The sequence below is a fragment of the Notechis scutatus genome, chromosome 16 (genome assembly GCF_049901735.1).
Source record: "Notechis scutatus isolate UNSWTSFEM ecotype Mainland chromosome 16, rNotScu1.2, whole genome shotgun sequence".
Taxonomy (NCBI): Eukaryota; Metazoa; Chordata; class Lepidosauria; order Squamata; family Elapidae; genus Notechis; species Notechis scutatus.
Window position 1 is genome coordinate 2306560 of NC_142024.1, and position 20941 is coordinate 2327500.

Below are 20941 nucleotides of genomic sequence, written 5' to 3' on the forward strand. Positions count from 1 at the left end.
ATGGACTGCAGCTATTTCTGGTACCCGAAGCTGAACAATCAAATAGCCAGGTGTGTGAGCTGCTGTTGATAAAAATCAGGAATAAAATCAGTTTTAATTGTAAGCCGCCCCAGGCAAAAACGTAAGATGGGTGGCTGTATGAATAGATAGAATAGAAAGGATTGATAGAGAGAAAGGATAGATAGATAGATAGATAGATAGATAGATAGATAGATAGATAGATAGATGGATGGATGGATGGATGGATAGATAGATGATAGATAGATGAATAGATAGATAGATAGATAGATAGGAAGGATAAAGCTACCTGTATGTTCATGGAGAGGTCCTCATTTCCAGAATGGATCCTTTCTGTTGTGCAGCTGGGTCCACGTTGCCTCTTGCGCTCTGCAGATGTTGGTTAGTCCATCTCCTGGCCTTCTCCCTTGGGCCACTGTCCATGACATTAAACCCAGTTCCCTAGGACATAGAATCATAGGCTTGGAAGGGACCTCAGAGGTTTTCTAGTCCAACCCGCTGCTCAAGGTAGGGGATTTTATACCATCCCAATTAAATTATTGTCCAGTCTTGAAAGCCTCCAGTCCGTGGCTTAATTTCTGCAACCCCCAGAAATTCTGTCTGAATCTGGCTGCCATTTGGATTTATGGAGTCATCCAGCTGGGGGCCTTCCAATTTGGCTTGCCCAGTTGAAGCAAACCAGGTTTATTTGTGGTTGGGGTTGCAAACAAGGTCCACAAATGTGGCTGGTTGATTATTTTGACCTGTAAAACATTTTGAGGCCTTTAGTTCCCCCCCATAAGGTGTCCAGGAGGCCAAAATGGCACTATTTGAGCACATCTTAAAGGCACATTCGGAAAACCAGGTGGGTTTTCTCTCCTGGAGGCTTTGACTGCCATCTTCCAGGAAGAGCTTCTTGACTCTGGGTTTGCGGTTTCGTTTGAATGGCTGGTGAAGCTTGACACCCTCTAACCAGCTAGGACGGAAGCAGATCCTTTTCCTCTTCACAACTACACTCCAGGTGAAAGCTGGAGCCATTTTCCAGGTGGCCATGGACTTCAACTCCCACAATGCCACAGTCAGCATGGCCATGGATGAGAATTCTGGGAATTGAAGTCCTGAGGCTTGGAGGGGGGGTCTCTGTTGTGACTAGGCCCGAAAAGGCCTCAGTTCCAGAAGTGATGGCAGCTGCCCTCTTCAAGTCCCAGAGGCCTCCCTTTTTCTAATAAAATAGGGGGGAAATCTTGATGTTCTGGCTGGTTGGAAGAAAAGGGGTACCCTTAGAGGCCCAGTATTCATTAAAGGCCATTTTAGGCCTCAGATTTTAACGCCATTTGGGTAAATGGTTGTGTAAAAGGTACCTCCTCGCCCAATGGACAATATTGTAAAAAGTACCTCAGGTACTTTTACATTTACGCCATTTGCGTAGAAGTATGTAATTTGCGTAAGTCGCATCTCCTTTGTGTAAGTGGAAGTTGCTTGCTGCAAATGACAATTTATATACATTTATATGAATTTAAATGACAATTTTATAAATTTATATGCAAATGGCATGTGAAGTTGCATCCACTTAAGCTTTTTATGCAAATTGGAGATTCAAAAGCAGATTATTACCCTTTAATAAATTTATTGGGGCGGGGGGTTGATCATACTAAAGCTCAAAAAAAAAAAACCACCACCCATCTTAACCACTTACACACACATCTGGGTGTGTTCATTTTCTAAACCCAACCAAAGCTCAACTTTAGCAGGCAGCGTAAAATAAAAACGAAACAAGGAGGATCTGCAGTTAATTTAGTTTCTTTCCCCCTGTGCAAAATCAAGACAATGGCATCCTTCTGTCTGCATTAGCTGGGATTTCTGTGCAAAATTCCACAATTGGGTCCAATTTCCAAGGCGGTGTGTTTTATGTTTGTCTCCCGCATTAAGCGATTGGTGCAGGAGTCAAGCCCTTTGTGTTCCTGTAAATCCTGCTCATATGGAAGTCAGCGAGCTGTAAAATACTTACACAAACTACAGTTGTATCGCATTTGTTTATGGGTTTTCAGCAGGCTGCCAGAGAGGGGGAAAAAAACAAAATAAATAATAATAATAAATAAAACAGGACCGAGAGGAATGGCAGCTGAATCGGATTCTTAACAGCTCTCTAAATATGCACTGATTATTTGTTTGGTTGCAATATTTGTAGCCATCTGCTAGTCTAGTGCATGCAAGCCAGCGGAAGGGAACAGGGAATCAAAAATAAAGACAACACAGAAATGAAACAATATAGAAAATGTCACTTTGTCAATGTCAATTTGTCCACTTTGATCCTTTCTGCTTTGCAATGGCGGGTTCATTATGGAGTTGACATGTGTCAGCGGATTTCGCCCCCCCCAACCTGGCATTTTCCTCCAAGGGAAATCTAGAAATTTCAGAATTGGGAAACTGTTTATAGCTCCTGCGAATTTCAATTTACCCCTGGAGTAGATCCATTCAGAACTTTACTCCGAGAGAATCTAACTTACTTACTTACTTACTTCCCTTTCATTTTCCTTTCCTTCCATCTTCCTTCCTTCCTTTTCATCTTCCTTCCTTTTCCTTTTTCCTTCCTCCCTCCATCACTTTTCTTTCTTTTTTCCTTCCTTCCCATTCATTTTTCCTTCTATTATTTCCTTCCTTTCCTCCTCCCTCCCTCCCTTCCCTTTCATTTTCCTTTCCTCCCTGCATCTTCCTTTCTTCCTTCCCTTCCTTCCTTTTCATCTTCCTCCCTCTCTCATCTATCTATCTATCTATCTATCTATCTATCTATCTATCTATCTATCTATCTATCTATCTATCTATCTTAGATCATCTCCACCACCCACCCTCCAACACTGGCATACTTTTGTGTAATCTTCTACCTGTTTATGGCAAGTGGCAAAAAGCTTACGGGCCTCGAAGTAAAAATTCTCTTGGTTGCTCCTGCACTGAACATCTGACAGCTTCCCGCTCTTACTGACATCAACTCTCCCCCTCCCACAACATACATTAAAACAGGGGTCGTCCAAATACAGCCCACAAGGCTTCTTTCTTTGCCTCTCCCATAAAGAAACTTTTGTTGCCACGCTGCAAAAAATGCCACAAGGCACGGATTTCTTTGTGGAAAGGTTTACTAGCCCCTCGCCAGCATTTCCAATCAAATTTTTTTTGGAGGGTGGGATGAGGAGGGGTGGCACGGCGGCTTTCATAACTGGCCCATTTATTCTTCTCAGAAGCATTTCTTCTGCAGCACCGTGGAGCCAACCTCTCTGTATTCTTGCCGTGTGACCCACATGTTCTTAAACGAAGGCAAGCTGGTGAGCACCGACGCGCCAATCCACACGGAATGTATTCGGTTTGCTGGGGCTTCCAGCTTGGCCGGCAGGCCGTGAGGGCCTAGACTTCTTAGCTCTTTGAGAAGACGTTCGCTGAGACCTGGAAAGAGGGTGGATCCTCCCGCTACGATAAGGCTTCTCCAGAGGTCCTGGTGGATGCTTCCTTCACATTTGGAGATGCTCTCGGCGATCATTTGGTGAATACCCGGCGCCGTAACTCCAGCATCCGTTGGGTTGAAGAGGGATTCAGGAGCACGGAAGAGCTGGTCCCCGATCTCCACAGGCGTGCCATCGGGGAGGATGTATCTGCGGACGGACGCTCTGTCTTTTGGGCGACTTGAATCCAGAGCCACGTAGCACAGGTTCTCCTTGATGTTCTTCACAATCTCCTTCTCGGCGGAGCTCAGGAAGTTGTGCCCGCTCTCCAGCAGGAGGGTGGAGAGATACCTGGTGATATCCCGCCCTGCAAAATTCATCCTGGAGATGGCATGGAGCAAGCAGTGGCCTTTGTAGATGGGTACGGTCAACGTGACGCCGGCGCCGCTATCTAAAACCAACCCCGTGGTGCGGGCAGCGGCGTACAAGGCCATCAAAGCCTGAAGGCCTACAAACATAGCCGGAACCTGGAAATGCTCAAACATGATCTCCGTCATCTTCTCTCGGTTTGCCGTTGGGTTCATAGGTGCTTCGGTCAACAACACCGGCCTCTCCTTGGCTCTTAGTTTGAGTCCATGCCTGTAGATGTATCTCCAGATCTTCTCCATGTCATCCCAAGAAGTCACTATCCCATGCTCCACTGGGTATTTAAAAGATAAGATTCCTCTCTTGGCTTGGGCTTCTTTGCCGACATAACACGTTCTCTGAACAGGGCCAAACATGATCGCCCGAGTCTTTGGGTAGCCAACAACTGTTGCCACCATGGTCCTAGGGGCCTCCTCCCCAGAGAAACCCGCTTTGCAGAGTCCTGACCCATTGTCAATAATGACCGCGGTTTTCAACTGAGACATCTTCAATCCGACGAGCGGAATTTGCAATGACTCTTTTTCCTCGCTCTTCTAAGTAGGACAGAACGTTGCCTCCATCTAGGTTCTAGATCCTTCAGAGATCACAAACGGGTTTTCTTCTCCCTTTTCAAAACCGGCTTCTCGTATTATGTACGGGTGGACGTATATTTCTGGAAGCAAGGTCTTCTCCGAATAGTCAAGACTTGTCTTGGAGAGATTGCAAGCATCCAACCGCGGGATGTTCAGAGATAATTGTTATGACTGGTTGTCTTTCTGAATCAGGCTCAACGAAAGAGGTTTCCGGTGGCCGAGGATGTTGGGCACCATGATGCTTCTTGCTTTCAGGTCCTAGAAATGAGCTCACTGGTTTCAATTTCTTCACAATTGCTCCTCTGTGGTGTTAGATTGGATTGTGGCCTTCTCTGTTAAATTTTTGCAGATATTTCATAAGCTTTCAGTTTGATTTTCAGTGGTCAGCCAATGGAGAGCACCTTCAGATTGACATCAGAAAAATGCTATGACATCAAAAGAGAACAATGGAAGTGCTAAGATGGGCCCAGTATATTGATGGCCACCTAGGTTAACCTCTGGATAGACAACTGAGAAACCAAATGAAAATAAAAATCAGTAATAGCAAGATCACTGGCGGATTCTAGGTGTTTCTCCATCAATAACAGCAACCCAAGCCCCCAAATTATATGGAATTTTAATCTGAAATGATGGCAGGTTGCAGCATTGACTGTTCCTTGAAGAGCCATCAGCATCTAAAATATTATTTAGGTAAGGACGAATCTAACCCTGGGGGCAAGAAGCAAACTACTCCAGAGAGAACTGATAAAAAAAATTAATATTTGTAGCTCAGGGTTGAAATGAAGGGTCCTTGGTGCTCTCTGAGCTTGGTTTTTGTACTTGCAGATGTTTCATTACCAAACTAGGTAACATCATCAGTGCTAGACTAAGAGTTGGGTTTGCTCTATAGCCAGGCTTCTAGAAATTCTGCATTTTTGGATCTGGCTTGGTCTTGGATGGTTCCAACTGAACTTGTGGTGAACCCAGTCCATACGCTGTGAAATTAAAGAGTTTTCGTCATGACTTCTCACTGCTAGTTAGTCTTGATGCGTTCTGCTAATAATCTTCTGCTTGTTTGTCTTAACTTGTGGCTGTTGGGGTCTCATGATACTATATGTTGTAGATGACTCCTGTTTTTTTTTCCTTTTGGGATTACTACTGAGAAACTCCAGACCCCAGGCTGGTTTTTGCTGCTTTTCCTTATTCAGTTACCTAAATCTGTGTATAAATATTGCCCGGGAATGGTGAGAAGGTGAGTGAACTGTTAGTGGAGAAGGTGGCTTAGAAGATATTGCTCTTGAGACAGGACAAAGACCTGAGAAACTTAAAAGAACCTTGTTTTAATTTTTGTTTGGCATTAGACGTAGTAGAGAGGAACTCAGACAGGCTCCCAGGATTCTATTGTTAAACCCTACAATAATAAATGGTATTCTCAAAACCTTTAAAGTTTTTGTTGTCTGAACTTGCCTACAGGAAGGGTGGATGGATGGGTTGGGGCTACAGGAAGACAGTGCAAAGTTAGAAGAAACTGGACAGATGAATGGTATGGGGCCTCCTGTTTGAGCAGAAGGGGATGGACTAAGATCTAAAGCCCCCCGAAGGCCAGACGAGGAAGAATGGATGGAAACTGAACAAGGAGAGATTCAACCTGTAGATAAGGAGAAACTTTCTGACAGTGAGAACAATCAACCCATGGAACAGAAGTTGCCTTCGGAAGTTGTGGGAGTGCCATCACTTGAGACTTTCAAGAAGAGATTGGACTCTCATCTGTCAGAAATGGTGTAGGGTCTCCCGCTTGGGGAGGGGGGCTGGACTAGATGACCTACAAGGTCCCTTCCAACTCTGATTATCTGCTATCTGCTATCTGTTAAGATCTCCAAGCAGGAAGTACATCAAATCCAGATAGTTTCTCAGGCTTTAAAATCAATTATTTATTTAACCTTTTGGGGAAAAAGGTGAAACGCTGGCTATTTTTTCTTCTTTCTTTGAATTGCCTTCAGCTCTGAGCCAAAAACAGGAGACATTTTCCCGTTTCCCCCTTCCTCAATAGCACCGTCGGTGGACAATATTTGGCCCATATTCTCGGTAGTCGGCAGCCATCACCCACATCTGTTTGAAGGTGCTCAAGGAGGTGATGATCGACGCCCCGATCCATGCCGAGAACCACCGGTCTGGGGGAGCGATGACCTTGATGGGGACGCCTTGCGGGGCTTCTGCTTCCAGGCCTTTGAACATCCGTTCGTCCAAACCTGGGAAAAGAGAGGACCCTCCCGAGATCAGCACATTGGAATACAGCACGTTACGGATGGTGGGGTCGCATTTCTTGATGCTGTGGGTGATGAGTTTGTGGAGGCCCTGGCCCTTGTGGTTGACGTTGCTCGGAGTGAAGAGGATCTCTGGGGCCAGGTAAAGGGGGTCCCCAATCTTGATCCTGTTGCCGTCAGGAAGCTTATATTCTTTGGGGAGCTCTTCGGAGGGCTTGCTCTCTCGGTGTTGGGCATCCAAGGCCACAAAACACAGCTTGACCTTGATGTCCTCCACAACGGTGTTGGCTTCCGGGAAGTTCCAGAAGTACTGCCTGCTTTCCAGAAGAAGCTCCCTCAGGAACTGGGTGATGTCTCGGCCCCCCAGGCCCAGCTGGGAGACGGCGTGCGGGAGGCAGTATCCCTCATACACCGGGACGGCGTGGCTGACACCGAACCCACAATCAATGACAATCCCCGTGTAACGTGCAGAAGCGTAGAGGGAGAGGATGGCCTGGATGGAGAGATAGAAAGCCGGGACCTTGAAGTATTCAAACATCAGCTGGGTGAGCTTGGCTCGGTCCTCTTTTGGGTTCAGGGGAGATTCCGACATCAGCAGAGGTCTCTCGAAGGCCTTCACCCCCAACCCTTTGTCGTAGATGTACTTCCAGACGGTCTCCATCTCGTCCCAGGAAGTGATGACGCCCGCTTCGATGGGATAGGTCAACGAGAGGACGTCTTGTCTATGCTGGGCTTCAAATCCCACGTAGCATTCTTTCTGTTTAGCCTTGGAAAGAGGCAACTTGCTTCTGGGGTAACCAAGGACGGTGGCCATGACGTGACGTGGGTTAATTTCTCCAGAAATTCCCGATTTGCAAAGCCCAGAGCCATTGTCAATGATCACAGCTTGGGAGCTGGAAATGCGAGTCTTGGGAGCTGAAGATGTGAAACCTTCTCGGCCCATTTCAGGATAACGTCTATCTGTTCAGCACCTGGCCATCGGAGTGTTAGGAGAGTCCGAGACGTATTTTTGAGTGTTTCCTGGGAATAAAAACACTTTATCAGTCTGAAAACAACAACCAAAAAACCTCCACAGTCTCTCCCATTTGAGAAAATTGGAAAAATGGTCCATAGCCATGACTTCACAATCAATGAGGTCCTGTCTAACAATTGTTGAGTTGTCTCTAGGAGACCAGAAAGTTCAAGAGATCCTTCAAAGCTACTTTGATAAAGATTTCAAGTCTTCTCTCAGTCAAAATTCACTATCTTGGATGTTCCTCAGAAATTTCAAGATCCGCTATCTTGGATGTTCTTCAGATATTTCAAGATCCGCTATCTTGGATGTTCTTCAGAGATTTCAAGATCCGCTATCTTGGATGTTCTTCAGAGAGGTTCTTCAAATATTTAGGATGGGACCAGAAAGTTCAAGAGGTATGTCAGAGATACTTTGATAAAGACAAAGAGGGTTTCACCTTTTCTCCTTGACAAGATCCACTATCTTGACCAGAGATGGTCTTCAGATATTTAACATGAGCTCTTCCACGAATGCGAAATAAAGTCCAAAACATCTCAAGAACACAAGGCTATTTTCTCGTCTCTCTCTATCTCCATCCCTGCTATTTCAGTTGTTGGGTTTCTTAGAATACAGAACAATAGGATTGGAAGGCCCCTTCTAGTTCACGCTCTTAATCAAGCAGGAGTCCCTCTACCCTTCTCTTCTTGCAATACAAAATTGCAAAAAAAATCAGAATGACCACTAGGGGGCCTTCAAGAGACCAGAGGTGTCTTTCCTTGTTGCTGCCCCCCTACTGGTGATCAGGAGGGTTGCACCCTGTGTTGGAAAAGCACTAGATTTACAGAGCTGTTCATTGTAGGAAGCAAAAATCAGTGAAAACTCTATAAAATGCATTTTATTTTTTGTCTCAGATCAATTTGGTAAGAAGGGAGGAAATTAAGTCGGCCCTCCTTCTGCCCAACTTTTGTTTATTTTCAGGAGCATAATTTATCAACACCCACCTACCAACCTGTCTTGTCTCTTTGGCCCTCCCCACCTCAGCATTTTCAGTCGCTGCGGGAAGCAAGTCCATCCTATCTCTTTATTAAGCAAGGACAGCAAAATAGGGTTTCTGAAGAACAAAAGACAATGAAGAAAATGCAGCATGGTCCTTACATCTGTGACTCCATCATTTATTTACCGACAATTCTAGCCAGTCCACACACCCAAAGGCAGATTTCATATATACAGTACATATAAATACAGACATATGAGAAATCTGTCTTTGGATAGACAACAACAGAAGTTCAAAGAATTATGTGTCATCCATGAACGTTCTATGTCCTGCTAATTATTTGAACTTCCACTGTTCTAACTCATTGACAAAGGGAGACGATTCTTCCTAAAAACATTTCCGGTGCACCACGCCAGGTCCAAATTCTTGGTAGTCGTTCAAGGTGACCCACATCTGCCTGAACGCTGTTAAGCAAGTCAATATGGAGGCCCCGATCCACACGCAGTACTTCCTTTCCGGAGGAGCAATGATCCTCACTGATATCCCCAGAGGAACCTGAAGTTGCATCTCCTGAAGGATGCGCTCATCCAGCCCGCAGAACAACGTTGATCCGCCCGAAAGGAGGATATTGCCGTAAAGATCTCGCCGGACATCGATGTCACATTTCATGATGCTGTTGAAGACCATCCGGTGGACGCCCGGCGCATCAATGCCGATGTCGGTGGGGGCGAAAAGGGCCTCAGGAGCGCGGAAGAGTTGGCTCCCAATTTGGATGACATTGCCGTCGGGTAATTTGTACTCTCTGAGAAGGTACTCCAGCTTAGTTTTCATTTCTTGGACGGGATCCAACGCGACATAACACAGCTTCTCCTTGATGTCCTTCACAATTTCTCTTTCGGCCGTGCTGACGAAGGAATGCCCACTCTCCAGAAGGAGCCTCATGAAGTATTCTGTGATGTCCCTCCCGGCCACGTCCAACCTGGAGACCGCGTGGGGTAAGCAGTACCCTTCGTAGATGGGAACTGTGTGGGTGACCCCATCGCCACTGTCCATGACTATGCCGGTGGTACGTGCTGATGCATAGAGTGCCAAGGTGGCTTGGACGGCTACGTACATCGCTGGGACTTTGAAGTTCTCGAACATGATCTGAGTCATCCTCTCCCGATTCTGGAGGGGATTCAGAGGGGCTTCGGTCAGCAACACGGGCCTCTCGCTGGACTTGAGCCTCAACTCGCAGTCATAAACGTGCCTCCAGATCCGTTCCATGTCATCCCAGGAGGTCACAATGCCGTGATCGATGGGATAATTCAAGGATAAAACGCCACGTTTGGACTGAGCTTCTTCCCCAATGTAATATTCTTTCTGACCTGCGCCAAGCATGGTGGCTTTGGCTTTTGAACGGCCCACGATGGCTGTGATGACAGACCTTGGAGCGCTATCACCAGCAATGCCGGCCTTGCACAGTCCGGATCCATTATCAAAGATGACAGCTGGGATATCTAAAAATCTGGGATCGGACATTCCGTAGACTGTCTCCTTGCTCACCTGGAGAAATGGTCTGGATTGGAGGCCGCTTAGAATACTTGAAAGGAAAGGTTCTAGAGCAGTGATGTCATACACGCTATTTCTTCAGGGGATACAGCTTGAGAAGCTAGAAATATGCTACTCCCAATGTTAACAGCACAATAACAGAGTCAGAAGGGACCTCGGAGATCTTCTAGTCCAACTCACTGCTCAAGAAGGAGACCCTATACCATTCTGGACAAACAGCTGTCCAATGTCTTCTTAAATCAGTGATGGAGTCCTCATAATTTCCGAAGGCAAGCCATTCCACCGATTAATTGTTCTCGCCATCAGGAAGTTCCTCCTTATTTCTAACCCATCTCTTTCTGATTGGTTTCCATCCATTGCTTGTTGTCCTGCACCGTCGATTAGGTGTTAACAAAATATAGGGGAACCTCATGCTCAACTGCATCAAAACTCGTCAAAAGTTGATACCGAACAATGATGTGAAAATATTGTCCCAATACTCGGCATTTGTTTAGTACTCATTGTGCTGCTATAGGAAGAGGGGGAACAGCTGAGGGGAACGGACAGGAAGTCTGCCATACTAGGAAAGTTTCTGTCATGGGAAAAGGAACAGACTGAAAGTTCTTCCTGGCTGGAACAAAGGGTTACGTGGTAGGTTATGTGGTTTGTTTGAGAATTGTCCTTTTTAGTATGCATCGCAAACAATGGTGAGTAGCGGGATACCCACTGTAATGGTTGATGTCTGGATGAAGGTACTGCACCAATAATCTTCTGGGAAAAGGAGAACGTCAGAAGAAGAGTAGCCAAAAGAATGGAAAACATCAAGGATTCTGGGAAAGAAAAGACACGAGTTCAAGCAGAACCAGTTTACTGCTTAGTCGCCCTGGGGCAGAAAGCTTTTTTTTTTTTTCTCACTTCTGCTTGTATCCCGGATCAATGCAATTTATTTCCGTGGCTCTTTTGGTGTTGCTCTTTTTTTAAAAAAAAAAAAAAAACCATTGAAACCAATGGCCCAATTAATGAGAATCGCAAAGGGAAACTCATACCTGGTCTCAGGGTTATATTTTAACTGATTCTGCTTAGGGCTGTGAATGAAAAAAAAAAATCCATCTGATCCTTTGTGGGAGGGAAAAAGAAGAGATGATATGTGATTTCCAGGGCTTTAATTCTAGCTTGTATTTCCCCCCCCCCCTTTTTTAACTATGTTGTGGAAAAGTGCAGAAGATAGTGAGGTTGAAAGACCAAACCAAACCATAATTGTATTAAATTTAATAAGGGCAGGAAATAAAAGAATAAGTGGATTAAATAAGGATGTGGAATAAAATAATAAGTGGATTAAATAAGGGTGGGAAATAAGGGTGGGAAATAAAATAATAGGTGGATTAAATAAGGGTGGGAAATAAAATAATAAGTGGATTAAATAAGGACGTGGAATAAAATAATAAGTGCATTAAATAAGGATGTGGAATAAAATAATGTGCATTAAATAAAATAAGGATGTGGAATAAATAATAATAATGAATAATGAATAATAATAATAATAATAATACCATACTTGTGGAATGAGAATGCTTCAACCCCTAAATTTACTTGTAGCCCAATATCAAGTTATAGAGAGGTATAAACATCTGTTGCACAACAGATGGAAATATAGGAATGAAATTAATTATAGAAGGTTCGGGTATGTGTGTTGAATTTTGCCTGGTTTATCATTTTATTTTACCTGTTATCACATTTTTTTTTATTTCCAACGGATGGTTCTTCTCACCCTCACCTGCAGATTGTGCTTCAGAAAATCACCCAGCCTGGGTGATGAACATAAACTAGGACCAGAATATTAAAAAGAAAAAGAAAAAAAGGGCACCATTGAATCCATTGTGAATGGTCTTGCAAGTCTATTTTAATTGCTTCCCTCCATAGCCTGAAGTTATGGGCAGCTTCAAAGAAAAGTTGGCCTTCAATAACCAGCATCATTTTCCGGGGAAGCAGCCAAGGAGCCGCATTTCCTTCAAAGAAAGTAAGGACTCCGTGGAAAGACACGAGATCCGACGGGCCCTCCAAAAATCTTGCACCCTGAAATTTGGGGTCAGGTTCCAAGGAAAAGCTATCCAACTCCCCAAGTCTGATTTTTGGACCCAGGGAATTCTGCCTGCATCCTTCAAGATGTTATTAGTTTTCGGAGAAGCTTCTTAGAAGTTTCCGTTGTTCCTCCTGCCTACGTTCACGTCTTCGGCTCAGCAGGAATGATTGGGGATGTCATCCTTGTTGGCGAAGCCGCCATATTTCTGGAAGATTAACGGCCTCTCGGGTGGGTTCGGGTGATGGAGGGGTCCCCAACCTTGGCAACTTTAAGACTTGTGGACTTCAACTCCCAGGGAGTTGAAGAATACCTTATGCCACCAGACTTGAAATTCTAGACCTAGAAAACCTTGAATTACGTCGTCTTCGGTCTGATTTAAGTATAGTATATAAAATCATACATTGCAATGACTTACCTGTCAATGAATACTTCAGCTTCAACCATAACAACCCAAGAGCAAACAATAGATACAAACTCAAGGTTAATCGCACCAAACTTGACTGCAGGAAATACGACTTCAGCCACAGAGTGGTCAATGTCTGGAATACTCTACCTGACTCTGTGGTTTCTTCCTCAAACCCCCAAAACTTTAACCTTAGACTGTCTACTATTGACCTCACCCCTTTCCTAAGAGGTCTGTAAGGAGTGTGCATAAGCACACTAACGTGCCTACCGTCCCTGTCCTATTGTTTCTTTTATATATATATATTTATTTTTCTTATATGTATCCATGTATTCATAACTATGTACTACACTTATACCTATTATCTTGTAAGCGATTGACAAACTTAAAAAAAAAAAAAAGTCGCCAAGTTTGGAGACTTCTGATTTAAGATGTGGTGGACTTCAACTCCCAGAATTCCCTTTGGGGAATTTTCCAGGGAATTCTGGGAGTTTAAAGTCTTAAATTTCCCCCCATCTTAAATTCGCTAAGGTTGAGCAACATTGCTTGAGGGAGGATCAGATACTCAGCCCCTCAAAAGAAAATCTAAAGCTACTCCGGTTAGTCCTCGACGTAGGGCCACACTTGAGCCCAAAACCTCCATTGCTAAGTGAGACCCCTTTCCTAAGCGGGTTTTGCCCTCATCTTATGACCTTTCTCACCTCAGTTGTTAAGTGAATCACTGCCGTTGTTCAGTCATTAAGCGAATCCCGCTTGACTCGAAGGTCGCAAAAGGGTGATGGGGAGTCATGCGGTTATTCCCCCGTCATAAATACGAGGAGGTTGCTGAGCGTCCGAATCCCGATCCCGCGATGGTCCTTAAGGGTGAGGAACGGTCCTTAAAGTCCTTTTTCGTCAAGTGCCGTTGCAACTTCAAACGGTCACTAAATGAACCGTTGTCAGTCGAGGACTATCTGTACATGGAGAAGGCCTTAAGGCTGGGGAAAAGGGAGCCGAATTTGGATCACGGGACTACGGGGAAATGTTGCAACGGTCGTTAAGGGTGAAAAACGGTCAAAAGTCACTTTTTTCCCCTCAGGGCCTTTGTAATTGGACACTAAACGAGCAGTCGTAAGGGCGAGGACTGCCTGTAGTGTACGGGGGGAGATAGTACACTATAGCAGGGGTGTCCAACCTTGGCAACTTTAAGACTTGTGGACTTCAACTCCCAGAATTCCCAGAATTCCTTTGCTGGCTGAGGAATTCTGGGAGTTGAAGTCCACAAGTCTTAAAGTTGCCAAGGTTGGACACCCTGCCCTATAGGATGCTTCCCCACCAGCCCCCCACCAGGCCTTATTAGGACCCCCCCTTCTTCACCCTCCACCCCTTGGGGTCCCCCCAGCCTCCCCTCCTCACTTTTCTGCCAACGAGATGCGAGGCTCCCCTTTCCTAGAGAAGCTACCTGGCAGGCAGGCAGTCCTATTGGTCCAGCGGGCGCTACTCCCGCCTTCCTGTGGGGGTCTCCCTTTTTTTTTTAAGGAGGCTGCCAGAGCGGGAGGAACGCTCTGAGGTCACCTCTCTAGGCAATCAGAGCCTCTCCTCTCGCTGGCCAGGAGGCTACGCAGAAAGATGGGTTGGGGTCTGCTGGGCCTGAGGAGAAGGCTGAGGCCTGCCAGGCCCTGGGGAGTGGGCAGCGGCCTTGGGCTCCCTTGAGGGGGCTGAGGGGCTGGGTAGGAAGCAGGGGGGGGAGACCCTGAGGGGCAGGAGGTGGGGTACAGGGCGTCTCAGTGGGTCTGGGGCCTTGGCTAGGCCCCCCAACCCCTGAGGCGATTTCCTCCCCCTCCGCCACCTCAGCTGTGAGAGCATTTAACAGCGCTGGAGGGGAGTCGTTAAGCGAGGCTCCGTTATGGCCGTAACTCCAGGATCCTTTTCAGAGTTACCCAAAGTCACCTTGTAGGGGAGATGAACAGCATAGAAAATAGATAGATAGATAGATGATAGATAGATAGATAGATAGATAGATAGATAGATAGATAGATAGATAGATAGATAGATAGATGTTTGCCTACACTATCAAAAATACCACTCAATAAATAAATAAATAAACAGAAATAAGTTTGCCTATGCAATCAAAAACTCTTTTCTTTTCTTTTCCTTTCCTTTCCTTTCTTTTCTTTTCTTTTCCTTTCCTTTCCTTTCTTTCCCTTCCCTTTCCTCCCTGCCCCTCCCCTCTTCCTTTCCTTTTCTTTTCTTCCTTTTCCTTTCCTTCCCCCTTTCCTTTCCCTCTCTCCCTCCTTTCCTTTCCTTCCTCTCTCCCTACTCCTCACCTCCTTTCCCTTTCCTTCTGTGCTCTTTTTCCTCCCCCCTTCCTTTTCCTTTCCTTTCCTTTCCCTTCCCTTCCCTTCCCTCCCATCTTCCTTTCCTTTCTTTTCCTTTCCTTTCCTTTCCCTTTTCCTCCCCTTCCCTCCCTTCCCTCCCATCTTCCTTTCCTTTCTTTTCCTTTCTTTTTCTTTCTTTTCCTTTCTTTTCCTTTCCTTTCCTTTCCTTTCCCTCCCCTCCCCTTCCCTTCCTCCCATCTTCCTTTCCTTTTCTTTTCCTTTCTTTTCCTTTCTTTTCCTTTCTTTCCTTCCCTCCCCTTCCCTTCCCTTCCCTCCCATCTTCCTTTCCTTTTCTTTCCTTTCCTTTCCTTTCCTTTCCTTTCCTTTCCTTTCCTTTTCCTTTCCTTTCCTTTCCTTTCCTTTCCTTTTCTTTTCTTTTCTTTTCTTTTCCTTTCCTTTCCTTTCCTTTCCTTTCCCTCCCCTTTCCCACCATGAGCCCTTTATAAACTCCAGCTCCTTCCAGTTTCAAAGTGGGGGGGGGGCAGAACCTGGGGAGAGCTTTTCCAAAGATGTTTACTTAGCCCTTTCTAAATATTTAAAATCTCCTGGCCAAATGAAAACCCAAACCATTAGCATCTTTCCTTCCTTGGACTGCTGGCTGAAGCTAAAACCTGCCTCTGTAAACAGGAATTGGAGAGCTTGCTACCATTTTCTGCAGGAGAGGCATTCACTGCAGAAACTGGAAGGTGTCAGCAAGGCCATGGGCCTACAGGATGCTCTTCGGTTCGGAAGACCAGCTGGGAAGATACATGTTGGTTTTGGGGGTGCTTCTGTGCCCCGATACTCATTCCCCCTCCCTCTGGGAGCAGTTGTAGATCTACTTCTTGGAAGAAGGCAAGTGGGAACTGTTGGCCAGCAGCCCTCAGAAAACCTCCAGGCAATTTTCTTCACCATGGACAGGTTGGAAGAAGACCAATTTGAAGGAACTGAATTCCAGGTCAGTGCTTTTCCTTTTTTTAAAAAAAACCCCACTGTTTTAACAAGCCTTTGTTGGCTTTCAGTGTGGTTTCTATTACCCAAAGCACCTTGGCAACTTTTAAGGAGTTGGCAGGACTCCAACTCCCAGAATTCCCCAGCGACCAACGTTTTGAGAAACGGCTCTACCTGGCATGGAGCAGCAGAGGATGATTGAGGGTCATAACACAAAGAAGTGACACACCCCAACCTGTGCTTCCAGCTTGCCACCAAGAGAAGATCAGGGTAAATTTTACCTTCTTCTTCGTGGCTCATGCTGGCTGGGGAATTCTGGGAGTTGAAGTCCATACATCATAGAGCACAGAATCATAGGGGTGGAGATTGCCAAGGTTTATCTATCTATCTATCACCCATATCTATCTATCATCCATCCATACCTATCTATCTATCTATCACCCACATCTATCTATCATCCATCCATATCTATCTATCTATCTATCATCCATATCTATCTATCATCCATCCATACCTATCTATCTATCTATCTATCTATCTATCTATCTATCTATCTATCTATCTATCTATCTATCTATCTATCTATCTATCATCCATATCTATCTATCATCCATCCATATCTATCTATCTATCTATCATCCATATCTATCTATCATCCATCCATATCTATCTATCTATCTATCTATCTATCTATCTATCTATCTATCTATCTATCTATCATCCATATCTATCTATCATCCATCCATACCTATCTATCTATCTATCATCCATATCTATCTATCATCCATCCATATCTATCTATCTATCTATCATCCATATCTATCTATCATCCATCCATATCTATCTATCTATCTATCTATCTATCTATCATCCATATCTATCTATCTATCTATCATATCTATCTATCATCCATCCATATCTATCTATCTATCACCCACATCTATCTATCATCCATCATATCTATCTATCTATCTATCTATCTATATCCTATCTATCTATCATCCATCCATATCTATCTATTATCCATATCTATCATCCATCCATCCATTATCATCATCCATATCTATCTATCTATCTATCTATCTATCTATCTATCTATCTATCTATCTATCTATCTATCTATCTATCACCCATTATCTATCATCATCCATATTATCTATCTATCTATCATATCTATCTATCTATCTATCTATATCTATCTATCTATCTATCTATCTATCTATCTATCTATCTATCTATCTATCTATCTATCTATCCATCCATCCATCCATCCATCCATCCATCCATCATCCATCCAATCCATCTATCTATCTATCTATCATCTATCTATCTATCTATCTATCTATCTATCTATCTATCTATCTATCTATCTATCTATCTATCTATCTATCTATCTATCTATCATTTGTCTATCTATCACCCATCCATATCTATCTATCTATCCATCCATCCATCCACTCACCCACCCACCCACCCACCTATTCGCCAGTTGCATGTGTAAAAATTGTGTGTGGCTTGCTTATTAATCGATCGATCGATTGAACTGCTATCTGTCTTCCTGATTGTACCTTGTTCTCCTTTTATCTACTGGGAGACTGTGTGTACTCAAGATTTGCACACCCATCTCACTCCTACAATTAAAACCAGTTTCTCCACCTTCTTCTCATCATTATGAGGACAAGGTCCAGCCCAGTGGGAAATGCAACTGTCTTTTACTCAAGGAAAGTGTGCTGAATGTATTTTAAGCAGAAGGAGAAGCATGACTAAATGAGATGTTAGATTTGAAAAAAATGTCTTTAGGATGATCTTTTGATACTTGATCTCTCTCTGGCCTAGGGGCCTCTCTGTATTTATGCATTTATTGTCAATTTGCAAAAAAAAAAAAAAAATGTAGAATATAGTTAGTTGGATAGCAAAAATATACACCAGTGGGTGGCAATAGAGACACTGAAAACAACTCTATGCTGCCCCTAGTGGTCATTTTATTTCACACTCTGAGAAATATCTTTTAAGTACACTGTATTGTACTTTTATAAATATACTGTAAATATACTTATACATCATGTAAACAAATCCACCCTTCTCTTTTTTGACAAGGTTGGCTTGCATAATCTTTTAGATGTGATTGAGCTTTAAAATAAAATCACGTCTTTGTTTTTCAAAAAGTCCCATGACAGATAGCAATTAATCACAGATTTAGCTAGAGACCAACTCTTCCAGGAAAAATCCAACTCTTCCAGGAAAAATCTATACAGAAAAGGGAAAACCAAAAACCCAGATATTAAATATAGTGAATTAAACCCCAGGTAATAAAAAAAACACAATATACATCAAATTTTGAGGGTTTTTTTATACTACATTTCAAAACTTAATTTTACAGGAATAAAAAGGTTTACATTCCATGGTAGTTGAGCATTAAACCAAACCCGTCTTTTTTTGCCAGTCAGAAAAAATAATTCAACAGAGATCACACAGTTTTCCCATCATGAGTTAGGAAATGATATTTCCTTTACGTTGGGGAACAGCTACGGTTGACATATTTTTTACCCAGAGATGGGTAAAAAAACCCTCATTCTGGGTGTTTCTTTAGGATTTGAAATAAACGCCAACGTTTTTGGCTTTTTCAACACGGAAATGGTGCCCAGTTGAAATAACCCGTTTTGTTTGCCCAACCAGCCAGTATTTGTACAATTTGGAGCTGGTTGACCACTGCATTAACTATTTCGCAGCTCAGCAGTGGTATTCCTTTTCTGTCCTTTCCTGAGCAGAATGCAAAGCTGAGAAGTTTTGTTCGAGTTTGCTTTATGGTGAACTGTCAGCCCAATGAGTACTTTTTTCATTTTTCATTCTTTTATTTTGTTTTATTCAAAAGAAAGTTAAAATACAGAACCCCTCCCCCAGCCAAAAACAAATGAAAAAAAACCCACAAAAAACAATCAAGACTTTTTTTTTAAAAGTGCGTCAAAAAGAGAAAAAAAAAGACACTGAGTTTTTAAATTTGGCCAGGAGAATAGTTTGCCAATGGATTGCTTTGTTTTTGTATTTGTATTATTTGCTTCTGACAAGAATACAAACAGACACCACACAACCCGCAATAAGATTTTTAACTAATTCGGGGACTGTGGAACCGACAAGTCTAAGATGTGTGGACTTCGGCTCCCAGAATTCCCTGGGCCGCCTGCAGAATTCTGGGAATTGAAGTCCACACAACTTAAAGTCGCAAAGTTTGAGAAATGCTGTCTCTTGCTATATTTCTCAACCTTGGCAAGTTGAATATCTATCTATCTATCTATCTATCTATCTATCTATCTATCTATCTATCTATCTATCTATCTATCATCCATATCTATCTATCAATCATCTATCTATCTATCATCCATCCATATCTCTCTCTTTCTAATCTATTTATTTATCATCTGTCTATCACACATCCATATCTATCTATCTATCATCCATCCATATCTCTCTCTCTCTTTCTAATCTATTTATCTATCATCTGTCTATCACCCATCTCTCTCTCTCTCTCTCTCTCTCATCCATATCTATCTATCAATCATCTATCTATCTATCATCCATCCATATCTCTCTCTCTCTTTCTAATCTATGTATTTATCATCTGTCTATCACCCATCCATATCTATCTATCTATCTATCTATCTATCTATCTATCTATCTATCTATCTATCTATCAATCATCTATCTATGGTCTTTCTTGGAATCCAGACATGAGAACTTCAACCCGCAGAATTCTGGGGAATTCTGGAAGTTGAAGTCCACGTATCTATAACTTGCCACGGTTGAGAAATACCGCTCTATAACAAGGTCTCTTTTTCCTGGAGGACCTCCTGCGGCCAATCAAGAAACTCCCTGCCATATGATTAGCTTACTGTTTTTATAGTACACAATTGTCCCGTTGACAATTGTTTAATCCAAATTGGATGTTTGGCTGATTGAAACCAGCCTTTTCCCCATCTAAGCTCAGCCAACCGAATTACTCCATTCACACCATACATTAATCTCTCCTTGATTTAGTTTGCCATGTGAATAGGAGCAGGGGGTTTAATTTGAAATTTCCCCCTTATGTTCTCCCTTTCCTTTCCCTTTTTTTATTTTGAAAATTCCCCAAATAGGTGGAGATGTTGCCCTTCCTTATGCAAAACATGCCTGGATGTTGGAAACAGAAGGAAAGAATTATTCCTTGGATGCTGAGGGAAATATATATATATATATATATCTTGAATTTCGTTTTCCAGCCTCTCGGTTGAAAGGTTCAGATGGCAGCGGATAAGAGGGGCTTTTGTCCAAAATCCCTAGAAAATCCCTGCCAAGGTGGGCAATGCAAAAACAAGGTTGCTTCTGATGTACCTTTACTAATAAATAACATTCCACACAACTTTAAGAATCGTGTTTCCCGTTTTGGAACCGAGCATTTTCAGAGCCTGCGTTTTGCTCTTTGCAAGAATATAACCCAAAGAGCCCACATTCGAGCCAGCAAACTAGGTGCCAACCCATAAAAAGGTTTTGTACAAACATGTTGGAATAAGTCCTGTGTGATGTTATGGGTCCTGGTGTCAGGGATTCCGGCACTAGGACCACAACATCAAACAGGACTGGAAGCGGTTCACTTAGTGACTGTTACGACGGCACTGAAAAAAGGTGACTTAGGACTGGTTTTCACAATTATGACTGTTGTAGCATTTCTGTGGTCCAAATTCAGCCGCTTGGCAACTGACTCATATTTATGACGGTTGCAGTGTCCTGGGATGTGGTGTGATCCAATTATTCTTGAAAATTATTATTCCTTCCTCTCTCCCTCCCTTCCTCTTTCCTTCCTTCCTTCCTCCTCCCTCTCTCCCTTTTCCTACTTTTCCTTTCCTTCCTCCCTCCTTCCTTTCCATCCTTCCTCCCTCCTTCCTCCCTCCCTCCCTCCCTCTTTCCTCCCTCTCCCTCCCCTCCCCCCCTTTCCTTCCTTCCTTCCCCATCC

The 20941-nt window shown here is 43.6% G+C and overlaps 3 protein-coding genes across 4 annotated transcripts; all 3 read right to left on the reverse strand.

Annotated features, from left to right (window-relative positions):
- Nucleotides 1–3226: 3226 nt before the first annotated feature.
- Nucleotides 3227–4339, reverse strand: LOC113425863 (actin). Its single transcript, XM_026688142.2, has one exon. It carries the CDS (start codon nt 4337–4339, stop codon nt 3227–3229), a length of 1113 nt encoding a protein of 370 aa, XP_026543927.2.
- Nucleotides 4340–6448: 2109 nt separating this feature from the next.
- Nucleotides 6449–7612, reverse strand: LOC148129379 (actin-related protein T2-like). Its single transcript, XM_087944713.1, has one exon. The coding sequence runs from the start codon at nt 7610–7612 to the stop codon at nt 6449–6451; it is 1164 nt and encodes a 387-aa protein (XP_087800839.1).
- A 1432-nt stretch (nt 7613–9044) lies between these two features.
- On the reverse strand, nt 9045–10291 carry LOC148129380 (actin-1-like). 2 transcript variants are annotated; one of them, XM_087944595.1, is made up of 2 exons: nt 10276–10291; nt 9045–10147 (listed from the first exon to the last, which is right to left on the reverse strand). In XM_087944595.1, the coding sequence occupies exon 2, from the start codon at nt 10035–10037 to the stop codon at nt 9045–9047; it is 993 nt and encodes a 330-aa protein (XP_087800721.1). In that variant the 5' UTR covers nt 10038–10147; nt 10276–10291. The 2 variants fall into 2 exon arrangements, with proteins under 2 accessions (XP_087800721.1, XP_087800720.1); XM_087944594.1 differs by lacking the exon at nt 10276–10291 and having other exon boundaries at nt 9045–10178.
- Nucleotides 10292–20941: the final 10650 nt, after the last annotated feature.

Excerpts from the sequence above, each read along its gene's own strand:
- LOC148129379 (XM_087944713.1), bottom strand. The coding sequence starts at position 7,612 with ATGGGCCGAGAAGGTTTCACATCTTCAGCTCCCAAGACTCGCATTTCC.
- LOC113425863 (XM_026688142.2), bottom strand. The coding sequence starts at position 4,339 with ATGTCTCAGTTGAAAACCGCGGTCATTATTGACAATGGGTCAGGACTC.
- LOC148129380 (XM_087944594.1), bottom strand. The coding sequence starts at position 10,178 with ATGTCCGATCCCAGATTTTTAGATATCCCAGCTGTCATCTTTGATAAT.